Below are 12,553 nucleotides of genomic sequence, written 5' to 3' on the forward strand. Positions count from 1 at the left end.
ATTCTCCGGGCAAGAATACTGGAGTGGGTTGCCATTTCCTCCTCCAATGCATGAAAGTGAAAAGTGAAAGTGAAGTCGCTCAGTCGTGTCCAACTTGTAGCGACCCCATGGACTGCACCTACCAGGCTCCTTTGTCCATGGGATTTTCCAGGCAAGAGTACTGGAGTGGGGTGCCATTGCCTTCTCCGATGATACGCCTAGGTGTGGTTTTTCTGGCGATTTTCCTTCTTGGTTTTCTCAGAGCTTCCTGGATCTATGGTGTGGTGTCTGACATTAATTTGTGAAATTCTCAGTCCTTACTGTTCCAGGTATCTCTTCCTGTTACTTTTCGTCCCTCTTTACTGTCTGTGACATCATATGTTGTGCCTTCTGTAGTTGTCCCACAGTTATTCTTCTGTTTTTTTGTCCATGTTATCTTCTCTTTTTAGATTTGAAGTTTTGTATTGATGTATCTTTAAGAGGTTCTTTCTTTAGCCAAGTCCAGTCTACTAATAAAGCTGTCAAAGATACTTTCATTTCTGTTAGTGCTTTTGCTCTCTGGAATTTCATTGTGGTTCTGTCTTAGGATTTCCATCTCTCTGTCTAAATTGCCCATCTGTTCTTGCATGCTGTCTTTTCCCACTAGAGAGCCCTTAACATATTATAGTTATTTACAGTTTTTAAATTTATTTTATTTTTTTCCATTCAAGTACTCGGTACTTTTGTTGAAAAATATTTTCATAAAATAAAGGTTTGTTTTTGGACTCTTGTTTTTTCCTGTTGATCTATATGTCTGTCTTTATGCCAGTGTTAGACTATCTTGATGATTATAGTTCTGTGTGGTAGGTTTTGAAATCAGGAGTATTAAGTCTTCCAACTTTATCCTTCTTTTCTTGAGATTCTTTTTGCTATTCTGAAGCCTTTGGACTTCTAGGTAAATTTTAGGTTCTAGCTTCTGCAGAAAAGCTCTCTGAGATTTTGATAGAAATTGCACTGAATGTGGAGATTAATTTGGGGAGTATTATCAAATAGATTGTTGAGTCTTATCATCCATGATCCTGAAGTTGACTTTTGAATGTTAAGCCAAACTTGTATTGCTGTCTCACTTAGTCTCATATTCCTGGATTTGTGTGCATGTCTGAGCCAGGTAGATTGACAGTTTAGGTCTTTGTGTGGTGGGTATGATTTTAAAATATATTTTTGAACCCCTTTATTCTGCAGTCTTCTTTAGTTTTGAGTGCAGTCATCATTTCTGGCAAACTTAGTTGTCTCAATTTTAAAATGATTTTAGGCACTAACCAAGAAATTTCTTATCACATACATCTTTCAGTTTGTAATAACTTTCTGTTTCACAATAATTCTCCCGAACTGATATCAAAACAATGTATTTTGTCATTTTGTGCATTAAAATATATTTCTGTATATCTTAGGTATTTTAAAAGAGGGATATCCATATTTTATTTTTAAACATTTGGCATTGAAACTTACATTCCTGACTTATACAGAAAAAAACCTGTGGTTACTGGAAATAGAAAAAAGTTTTTTTCTAATCAAGAGTTAAGCCTCTAACATTCTATTTTAAATCTAAAATAACATTAATTTACTTTTTACAAAACCCTGCATTAAGTTAAAGAAACATGTGACACTAAGACATTTAATACCTTAACTTTTCAACAATAGCAAGAGAATGTTTTCTGATCTTTTGATTCTTTCACCTAGATTTCAAGTACAAAGAAGTATTGGGGATTTATAGCTCATTACATGTGAGAGGATTGTAATGTTACAAACTGGTTAACAGTTTGTAATCTGTTACTGGTTAATCTGTCTTCAGAGGCTTTTGCTGACTTGTTTGTAAGACAGTGGATCATAGTTTTCAATGTAATTATATCTGGCTTTATTTAATTGTATACTTGATGTTATAAAGAAAAAGAATGTTTTGTTTTAGTAATTCAGTCTACCAGTGGCCTAGTTTGATTTTTAATCTTCATGATTTATTAGGCTGAAGTATTAAAGAGGTATTAAGCATAAAGAGGGGATTATTTTTGTAGTTGCATTTTTTTATTATGTGATATTTGAATAATTTTATGTAATGAAATCTCAAGGAAGTGATTTTGATATTCTCGTAAACACACGGGCTATTTCTAGGTCTGTGACCAAGTAGTGGATACTATTCATTAATGGAGTAAAGTGTCTTTGATTTTATCCAAACTCTCAGATGATTTTGAGTGTTTTTCTTTTTCATTTGTAAACCAGTAGTATACAGTTGAAATCAGCAGTTCTTGTCATTAGTGTTTGAAGTTCTGATGAAAGTTTGGTGGGTGGTGAATCAGATTATGTCTGAAGATATGTTAAAAAATGTCTGCTAGCAGAATGGAGGCATTTTTAATTTGAAAATTTTACTTCAAGCCAGGTAAAATGAATTATTAAATCTCTGCTTATGAAGTGCTTAAAGACTATGTTAAATAAATGATTAGAACATTAAGTGAACTGTTTATAGAAAGGCTTCTTTTTTACTGTGTTGCTTTTTAGGTTTTACACACGTTGGAAAGATTGGGAGTCCTGGTATTCTCAGAGCTTTGGTTTACATTTTTCCTTGAGAGAAGAACAGTGGCAAGAAGACTGGGCATTTATACTGTCTCTTGCTAGTCAGGTAAGAATGCTTCCAGGCATGTTGCTTCTCTGAAGAAAGTGAGGCAGCTGCTTTGCATGCCGTGATTTTACAGTGAGACCACGTCAGAGCAGGGTGTACAGAGGAGAGTCGTGGACTTGGCATCAGGTGACTCGGCTTCCACTGACTGCTGTTTATTGGCTCTGTGACCATAGGCCTCACTGCTGAACAGGGAGGGCAGTATGTTTTTATATTAAGTGATTAAAAAACTGTCAAAATGAAAGTTTTACTTGGTGATTCTAACCTCTTAACTATTTCCTCAGATTGCTCTTCAGTTATGTTGTCCTCACGGAGAGGTAGCTTTTGGGGATTGACATATACGCACTGCTACATATAAAATAGATAACTAAAGACCGATTGTATAGCATGGGGAACTCTGTAACGATCTTTATAGGAAAAGAATCTAAGAAAGAGTAGATGTATGTGTATGTATAAATGATTTCACTTTACCGCAGAAACTAGCACAACATTGTAAATAAACTATACTCAAATAAAAATTTAAAAAATGGCGGCTTTATGCCTGCTTTACCCACCTATGGTCAGCTCCCGTTCCGTGTCGAGATCACTCACTGATAATGGGCACTCCTGTGCTGGTGGGGCACTCTCAGGCCCCTGAGGATCAAGCTGTGGTCTCCGTAGGGCTCCCGCATTGATGCTCTGTCCACGTGAGGAAGGCCAAGGAGAAGGTTCCGTGGACAGAAGTGATTTGGAATGAACTTGTATAGATGTGTTGAGTTGTCCTCAGACTCATGCTAGTTTTGTGAAGTGTTATTAATATACTTCCCTCATAGCTCAATTGGTAAAGAATCTGCCTGCAATGCGGGAGACCCCAGTTTGACTCCTGGGTCGGGAAGATCCGCTGCAGAAGGGATAGGCTGCCCACTCCAGTGTTCCTGGGCTTCGCTGGTGGCTCAGCTGGTGAAGAATCCACCTGCAGTGCGGGAGACCTGGGTTTGATCCCTAGGTTGGGAAGATCCCCTGGAGAAGGGAAAGGCTACCCACTCCAGTATTCTGGCCTGGAGAATTCGATGGACTATATAGTCCATGGGGTCTGAAAGAGTTGGATACAACTGATCGACTTTCACTTTCATTAATATACTAAACTGTAAAGTTCATGTATATGCACAACAAATCACTTCTTTTCTTTGCAGAAAACACCATAATTCATTAGTACCATGTGAGGGAAGTCCCTTCTGTCTTTGGGCCATTTGGGCGGGGTTCACCCTTTGGTACATGTCTCAGACATGTACCTGCTATAAAGGTGCTGTCAGAACCCTTGCTGAGGGAAGGAGACCAGTTGAGTATTCTTGTGTTAGGTGATGTGGCCATTTGCAAGCTGTTTGTATTCCTGTGAGACAATCAAGCTCATCTTTTCACTTCCGGAGGTCCCTGTTGTAGGTAGTACTTTCATGAGGAACTTAACCGGAAGGCAGTTATATAAATAAAACTTCCTTTGCTGTCTTAATCTCTTATTCCTCAGATCAATATTTAACCAAATCTGTTCTTGAGTTTTGGATAGCAAAGGATATCTGTATATAAACTTTGCAGATTTCTTTTATTGGACTTTTCCTATTTGAGGAATCACTCTTTAGCTTGACAGTAGTATTACTGTATTTTTTTTTTTTAATGAATGGAGATAGTGTGCTGAAGGAGGGCAGCATTTTATACATGTCAGTTTTCCAGGGTGGTAGTGGATGTTTTAAAGAGAAATTCTTTCTTTTGTTTTGTTCTGTACAGCCTGGAGCAAGTTTGGAGCAGACCCACATTTTTGTACTTGCACATATTCTTAGACGACCAATTATAGTTTATGGAGTAAAATATTATAAAAGTTTTCGGGGAGAAACTTTAGGATATACTCGGTTTCAAGGTAAACCATTATCATTAGTATTTTGGAACTTCCTTGTTTATTATTTTAAGGCACATTGCAGTCACATCCTGAAAATCCCATTGTGATTTTCTTCCCTCTCTCTAGGTGTGTATTTGCCTTTGTTGTGGGAACAGAGTTTTTGTTGGAAAAGTCCGATTGCTCTGGGCTATACAAGGGGCCACTTCTCTGCTTTGGTTGCCATGGAAAATGATGGCTATGGTAACCGAGGTGCTGGTGCTAACCTGAACACCGATGATGATGTCACCATCACATTTCTGCCTCTGGTTGACAGTGAGAGGAAGTTACTCCATGTGCACTTCCTTTCTGCTCAGGAGGTAAGACACCTGTTTCTCGAATTAACTACTTAAAGTAGCAGCACTGTGCCAGAGCCCGGCCTTGTGTGTCTTTCAGGTGCGGTGTTATCTGTACTACCACTTCAGTTTTGAATTTGAATTTGGTCATCACTTTCTGTAAATACTGGTCAGACAGACAAATTTACCTTTCAGAACAGCTGTGTAGGGTGTGTTGTGTGGAGATAAAGCAGTGAAGATAAAAGTCTATGCCTTCAGGTAGTGATGAGTGCTGAGGAGAAGGAAAAGATGGGGTGAGGGGGAAGGGAGGGATGGGGTGCAGGGTGTCTGTGACTGCACTGGCTGGGGGTAAGGTAAGGTGTCACTGAGGAGGTGGCACCTGAATTGAGACTTCAAGAGAAAGGAGTCTTGCAAAAACTGGGGGAGAATTGTAGCAGAGGGAATTGAAAGGCCAGTGTGGCTTGTGGGGACTGGGCGAAGGGCGGAGAGGAGGCTGAGGCCACGGGGCGGCCGTCAGCAGCCTCTTAAATCTTTCTGACTTTTACTCTGGGTGCTCAGGTGAGACTAGGTACCTGGGCAGTGGTGGAAGCGGCAGGTAGGAGCTCCCTGGAGCCGCAGGGAAGTGGTGAGGTGTGAAAGAACACTCGCAGAAAACCTGTTTTCTTATAAAAAGTATTGCTGTTTTATTTAATATACTGGTAATTGTTATAAAACTTTTATAAGCATTACATTAAGAAAAAAATTCATAGATACTTTCTGTAACTTCACCCTATACATAACTTTCTGAGCAAACTTACCTTGTTCTTTTTGAAGCTGCAGCTTTTCTTTCTAGTCTTTTCTTTGCCAGAATCAATTTATTGGATAACACTTGCTTTTTGCCGTTACATCAAACCCTCTAGGTTTGTCTGTGAATTTTCAAGTTGATATTTTTTTCCTATTTAACCGTAAGGTTTTAAACATAAAATTGATGAGGGTAGAAACCATGTCGAAATACTTCGTTGCTCTGGCCCTTTGATTAATCATACCAGCTGTAGGTCTCTCTGAAATTGTTGCTGTCAGGCCTCTGATCTGTCTCATTCTTTTTCCTTTTCTTCACGTCCCTCTCAAAGCTAGGTAACGAGGAACAGCAAGAGAAGCTGCTCAGGGAGTGGCTGGACTGCTGTGTGACGGAGGGGGGCGTTCTCGTGGCCATGCAGAAGAGCTCTCGGCGGCGAAATCACCCCCTGGTCACGCAGATGGTGGAGAAATGGCTTGACCGCTACCGGCAGATCCGGCCCTGTACATCCCTGTCTGATGGAGAGGAAGACGAAGATGATGAAGATGAATGAAAAAAAAATCTGAGAACAGAAGACCAGGGTATCCGCTCTGTGGGGGACCCCACTTGAGTGTGTTGCTCCAAGCAGAGCACACAGCGTGGAGTGAAGCGAACCTGGCATCTGCTTGGAAGGGTTTCCTCTGATCCACACCCAACAGAGCCGATGTGTCTGCTGCATGAGGAGACAGAGAGCTTTGGACTACAGTTTGTAAAAAAGAAAAAAACTAATTTTATTAAGACAGAACTTTTTTCCTTTCAGATTGTAAATCTGTCTATAAATGTAACGCATGTGGTTGTGTAAGAAGTTGTGTAATAGGACAAGTTGTACCAGCATCTTCATATTATTGAGAAGTTTTTCCAGCATGGGCACCTCCAAAAGCACATGGCAGGTCACTCTTTGTTCCTTTGAGATAATTCTTTTTAAAGTAGAACCTGGCATTCTACTTCCATCTTAAAAGATCCATTTTACATTCTGTCTCACTAGAGCTCGTTAGAGATTTGGAAACTTTTTGTACAAATTATCCATAGCAAAACATAAAAATAAAAACAAGCTTTTATTTTTTATTAGTAATTTAGCTCCTGTTGTGCCCAATAAAATCAAATCTTTAAGGAACAAACTGTAAGGAAAGTCAGAATTTTTTATTGAGTGAACTTCATGTAGACATCGTTCCCTTGTTTGGAAAAGGGTTTTGGTTTCTCTTATTTTGTCTTTTTCAGTTTCTGATAAGCCGCCTTTCAGTATTTAGGTATTTATTTGTTTGGAAGAGTGCTCTTAAATTGAGGCTTCCTCCACCAGACTCTGGGCAGCAGTCTCCTTATGAGTAGTTACCCCGTGGATGTACATTAGGGCAGCAGTTGGGGAGCTGGCCCACTCGAACTGAATGAATTATGTGAAATCTGCTCACTTGCCTCTGTGGACATTAGACTCCCAAGTTGCTGTGCAGAGGGTCTTTGGATTCTTTATCATCAACTCTGCTTTAAGCAAATTGTGTTAGAAAGGCATGCCTTTGCTTGGGCTAATTGCGAATTTCCGTTCAGAATAGAATAAAGATTTTAAGAATGCAGTAAGGTGGTTAAATGCATTGTATAATGAATTTCTCAGTGAGTAGTCTGAGAATTTTTGCATGTTGGTTAATTGTGGCCATTCTTATTTAAAGTTATAACTATAATCTTAGGTAGAAAAACTTTCTATAAAAAGTATTATTTGACCACTTCAGGTATACATTCAATACTGGGTAAAAATTTCAGACCTATCTCAGGAACACAGAAAGACTTAGTGTCCTGATAAGCACTTTGTAGAGTATTGATGTGGCAAGGAATTTCAAACACACATACACACACACTCTTTCCCTTTGATAAAAAGGCTGTGAAAACCTTTAAATATTTGCTTCTTGTTTTCTTCTAAGTTCTATTTAGATGGTATTGAAATGTGCACAACCTCAGATTTGATGCTGAAATACTAAAAATAGTAAAATACCTGTGAGATGTCATTTCTTTAGTTCTTTCTTCCCTCCTTGAAAGGTGTTCCCAGGATGAAAGAATCGCTGCTGCTGCATGCTAAAACTTGCAGGAAAAATATTTGCATTTGGATTCCATATAAATGAATTTTGATATAATATTGGTATGTTACTGTTTCAAGGGGCCGATGTTTTCTTACAAAATTGACATTCTGGTTTGCTTTCGTTTTGGACAGTAATTAAGCAAGGATTTAGAAGGCTGCCATTCTGACTACTTAGCATAGCATCCCTGTGAACTTTTTTTCACATGTAGGGAGAATTCTGTAGTGGCCGGACAACCCATTCCGGTTGCGGTTAAGCCAGTTGAAGAAGCCAAAGAGAAAGGTCTGAGGGAGAAGCGTCTGGTGGCTAGGGTCTCCAGGACATTCGGGGAGCTGCAGCTTGGGCTCCGGCCTCCGAGCGCTGTGTCTGCGGAGCGGTGTGTCCCCTGAGGGGCCTCTTTATTTATTTATTTATTTATGGACCAGGGACCCTGGCCAAATCTAGCCTAACAGGTACAGCATTCTTCCCTGTGGGAAAGAACTATACGTGTGTGTGTGTGTGTATGTATGACTCCAGTTCCTAGGCTCCAGACGGGGTGGAGCTTTAAATGGTTTTCACAGCAGATTGGCTGGTAAAGGCTAACATTTTGGTGAGTCAGCGCTGTGTTAAGCTCTTGAACTATCAAACAGCCATAACTATGGTCCCAAGACAGAATTTGCAGTCCTTTCTCAGATTCCAGGTGGCGGGGTGACAGATGACTCTGGACAGTGATACCTTAACCGAATGGACTTGACTTGACGGTTCCTCTTCTTGGGAGAATGCAGTGTGGTGGTTTCTGTTCTAATTAAAAGCCACGGATTTGGACCTGCCTTTTCATGTTTTTGGCTCTTAGGCTCATCCTGTGACAGACTAGTCTGTGTTAAGGGAATACTGCTGTGCGTAGGCAGTTGGGGTCTCCTTGGTGTGCAGATGTCATCCCCGCACAGATTACCCGTTTGACAAGTGGTTATGAAGATGACAGTGAACCGCCGCTCCGCTCCCTGGAGTGATGATATAGGTCAGTAACTATGTGCTCCACCTTGATCCACGTCAGTCAGGTGGTTTTAATGTAATTTTTCATGGGAGAGTTGGGATGGGACCACCACCTTAAAATGAGTGAGGAGGTTGATGTTTTCAGTTGCCATGACTTTTTTTTAATGGAAAGAGGCGGGGCAGTTGTAAAGGTGTTTGATATCTGGACTTGTTGGACTTAACCAGCATTTACAAAAGGGATTTAATGCTATTTAAGAAAGGAAGATTCATTAAATCAACTGAAAGTTCTTAACACATGAAAATGACTGATGTTAATTATTTTGCAACATTTCTTTGTAAATATCATTTACAAACAATTTTTTGAGATTCACCTCCCTTCCTGCATTAATGCTTGGGTCAGGTAATTTTACTTTTGGGTAAATTAAAATCAAAACTAAAACTTGACCAATTTTGTTTCTTGAATTGCCTTAGTTCTAACCCACCCATTTCTTCCTAAGGATGGACATGTGTGAAGTTTTGGTTTATCACATGAAGTAATTACCAGCATTCTTGAGTCTGGTTATGAAATAGATAGGAAAGTATTGTTAATCTTTGAACCTGGGCATAACGAGTTGGGAAGGGGCTAATTGAAAATGCAGTTAACATCTCGAGAGAACTTTTACATTAGTGAGATGTACTTGAATTTCAAAGCTTAACAGAAATTTTTATTACTTTTTATTGAAAACTGCACTGAACGCTAAATGTCCACCTTTACAATAAACAAATACAGTAACGGTAACTCACACTAAAACAAAACATATTTCTGATAGCCATTATTTTTCTGTTTGGGACAGTTTTAAAGGTTTTTTTTTTTTGTCACAAAAACAGGAATGTACCTATACAAAGGCTCAAAATAGGCCATCTTTTAAACAAAAAGGCGATGATTCACAAAAGACTATGAATATAACATGTAACTAGTTGATACAAATCTAATAGGATTTGTTAAAATCAGTCACATCTAATAACACACCTGAAGTGTTCTTGTATAAAATATCACGTGAAGAAAAGAAGACTTTATCAATGTCTAAAAAAGTGGGTTTGTTCATAGACAATCTGACAAGTTACCATAAAAAGTGTTTCCTGAGACATAAGGAAATGCAACATTATTCTTCTTGAACCCTTTCAGTTCAAGACTTTCCACTCAATAAAATAGCTGAGGATCTGAAACTGAGAAAATATATTTGAGTACAAACAGCTTGTGAAACTTAATACTTTTTTCTTTTTTTGCATCATCAGAGGGTTCTACGGAACTCACAATCAACTTGCCCGCTCAGTATGCAGTTCAGATGGGAGAGAATTCTCTGTACAGGAGCCTGTACTGTCTTCAATCCTGTGCTTGCGGTGTCTAACACAGGCAGACAGCTTTCTCCCCATTCTGTAGTAATTTAATCTTCCTATTAGCAAAAGAGGTAACCAGCCCCGTGGACCGAAGGGACTAGAGTCATAGGGTGGGGATTTCCTCTTAATATTTTATTTTGATGTTTGGAACTCTTGATGCAACATTCTAGAGCAAGGTGTTCAGGACCTCCTGTGCCCAAGGGACTGATAAAGGAAAAAGATCTATTTATTCTTTGTGATTTGATGCACAGATGAAAAACTTAACACACAATAACAGAAGTTGGTCGTTAATAAAGCACGTCCTAGTCTCTTTCAGCGCTTCCGCAAGCAGACGACGACATCTTCAGTTTTCCCACGTCTCGGCTTCTAGCTCTTTTGTGGTTGTAACACTGCAACGTCAATGATGCATATGTCCAGAATCAGTTAAAAAGACTGTCAAATTCCTTTTCTCTTAGTTCATTTATTTTTCACTGTCTCTTGGTCCCAGGTGTATCTGAATGATTACCTTTCGTCACTCGCTGCTATTGCTCGTTGGGGTGCTCTCGATTGTCCCCGTGTTTTGTGGGCTGGTTGGGAGAGGGAGCTTGGGAGGGATGTGCCACTGTGGGGAGGTTGTGGGTCACCGGGATGCCTCCGGGGATGATCCCTTCCATGGCAGCAGGAAGTCCTCCCGGAGCCACGCCCACAATGCCTGGCGGGTATCTGAGGAGCACACGAGAGAGAGGGCTGGTTAAGTTCAGGGTCAGGAAGTTGCCGACCTCTTGGGCTCTGCCTTTTTTATGGAATATATATCTATAAATATAATAATTTCTTATCTCCAAAGCAAGGAGAAATCCACACAGATGTCAGTGTTTAAATTTCCCAATTCATAAACAGTTGAAACACTAATTTTGTAGCTTTTAGACGACATAACCCATACTAACTGTTTTTGGGCAAACTGGGTTGCATTGGGTAAGCATTTTTGTATGAAACAGACTCGAGTTCTCGGGGTCTATTGTTATCAATGGATCTAATGATTTCCTAACAGCATGGGCTTCCCTTGTGGCTCAGCTGGTAGAGAATCTGCCTGCAATGCGGGAGACCTGGGTTCAATCCCTGGGTTGGGACGATCCTCGGGAGAAGGGAAAGGCCAACCACTCCAGTGTTCTGGCCTGGAGAATTCCATGGACTGTTTGACTATACAGAGTCAGACACCACTGAGCGACTTCCACTTCACTAACAGCATGAAGTACACTTACTAGGTGGGACGGTTGGTCATGTGCTCCTGGTAACCTGAGATGCGGAAGGGTAGCAGGGGAGATGGCGAGCTGGCCGTGGGCTGGAGGCCTGCCCCCTGAAGGTAACCTGGAGGGCAGCTGAAGGTGGGTTCGTCTTATACTGCAGGCACAAGGATGGCTGTGTGTGTATGCGGTGCACAAACGTGACTAAGTACATTCACATTTTTTCAGGACAGAAGGTACTTAGGAGGCAGGGGCTTTGGTATTGATCTGAGTAACGCAACCCTTCACACTTGAGGCAAAGGGGATGGTGTTTCCCTCTGGAAGCTATGCTACCCCTCATCGTATGGCCTGTGACAGTGACTCTGGTCATGGACCACCCAAGGGGACTCTTGACAGACAGGATCCCTGTGAGCTGCAAGCCCCTCCAGCACAAGCAGTTTTCCTAGGGGCCAAGGAGCCTTGCTGTGTCCAGAGGAATGATTAGGATGGGACTCTTAAAGGGTACTGGGGAATCCAATCTGGGGCTGGGCTCAAGTGAGGCTTGAAAATGCTTATGAGGAAAAAACACAAGCGGGACTTTATTAGAACCTGTGAAATGTAAATAAAGCCATGGGACCTGGGGAGAAATAGCTCCACCTGCCCAGAGCAGGAGCTTTCATGTACAGGTCCTATTACACGCACTAAATATTTAATCACATCCTGGCACAGTGGTTCAAAGTCTGGATCCTTTAAAATAGGAATTCGAAGTCTAGGCTCTGCCCCAAATTTAAATTTGCTCCACAGAAACCAGGGATGAGGGGAGGGGATGGGGACCGGATTTCCCGCCAGTGCTTGGCTTTCTGCCCCCGACCCCCACCCCTGGGGAGCAGGGATCTGGCCATTCCTCTCCTCACCTGTATGTGGCACCATTGAGCTCTGGATGAATTGCTTGCTGATCTATTACTGACCAGGGAGCTGTTGTGACAAAGAATTCCTTGTTCACACAGTTTCTTAAGCTCTCTGGGATGCGACCTGGAATAAGATGATTGAAATTAATCATACAATGAAGTTTAAATATTATACTTAGCTGTTTTGGGGGAACAACTACCATGCTAGTCTACTTTTAAAAAAGACCTCCTGATGTGGACCATTTTAAAGGTCTTGGTTACAATACTGTGTATGTTTTGGTTTTCTGGCCACAAGGCACATGGGAATCTTTGCTCCCGACCAGGGATCAAACCCGCACACCCTACACTGGAAGGCAAAGTCTCAACCACTAAGTCTCTGACTCATTAATAGGCAGGGC

General features: G+C 40.9%; 2 protein-coding genes across 12 annotated transcripts in view; one reads left to right on the forward strand and one right to left on the reverse strand.

Moving 5' to 3' along the window:
* ZRANB1 (zinc finger RANBP2-type containing 1) overlaps positions 1–6,757 on the forward strand; it is a 69,644-nt gene extending 62,887 nt beyond the window's left edge. For all 3 annotated transcript variants that reach the window (XM_061162878.1, XM_061162877.1, XM_061162879.1), the window contains exons 7-10: positions 2,509–2,629; positions 4,385–4,514; positions 4,620–4,849; positions 5,935–6,757. In XM_061162878.1, coding sequence (XP_061018861.1) covers positions 2,509–2,629; positions 4,385–4,514; positions 4,620–4,849; positions 5,935–6,153 — 700 coding nt within the window. In that variant the 3' untranslated portion in view covers positions 6,154–6,757. The remainder of the gene's footprint in view (positions 1–2,508; positions 2,630–4,384; positions 4,515–4,619; positions 4,850–5,934) is intronic.
* Positions 6,758–9,353: 2,596 nt separating this feature from the next.
* CTBP2 (C-terminal binding protein 2) overlaps positions 9,354–12,553 on the reverse strand; it is a 169,583-nt gene continuing 166,383 nt past the window's right edge. For 8 of the 9 annotated variants that reach the window (XM_061162883.1, XM_061162886.1, XM_061162880.1 and 5 more), the window contains 2 exons: positions 12,162–12,279; positions 9,354–10,750 (listed from right to left, as the gene is read on the reverse strand). In XM_061162883.1, coding sequence (XP_061018866.1) covers positions 10,570–10,750; positions 12,162–12,279 — 299 coding nt within the window. In that variant the 3' untranslated portion in view covers positions 9,354–10,569. The remainder of the gene's footprint in view (positions 10,751–12,161; positions 12,280–12,553) is intronic. The other variant, XM_061162885.1, reaches the window with a different exon arrangement.

This window comes from Dama dama, chromosome 15 (genome assembly GCF_033118175.1).
Source record: "Dama dama isolate Ldn47 chromosome 15, ASM3311817v1, whole genome shotgun sequence".
NCBI classification, from domain to species: domain Eukaryota; kingdom Metazoa; phylum Chordata; class Mammalia; order Artiodactyla; family Cervidae; genus Dama; species Dama dama.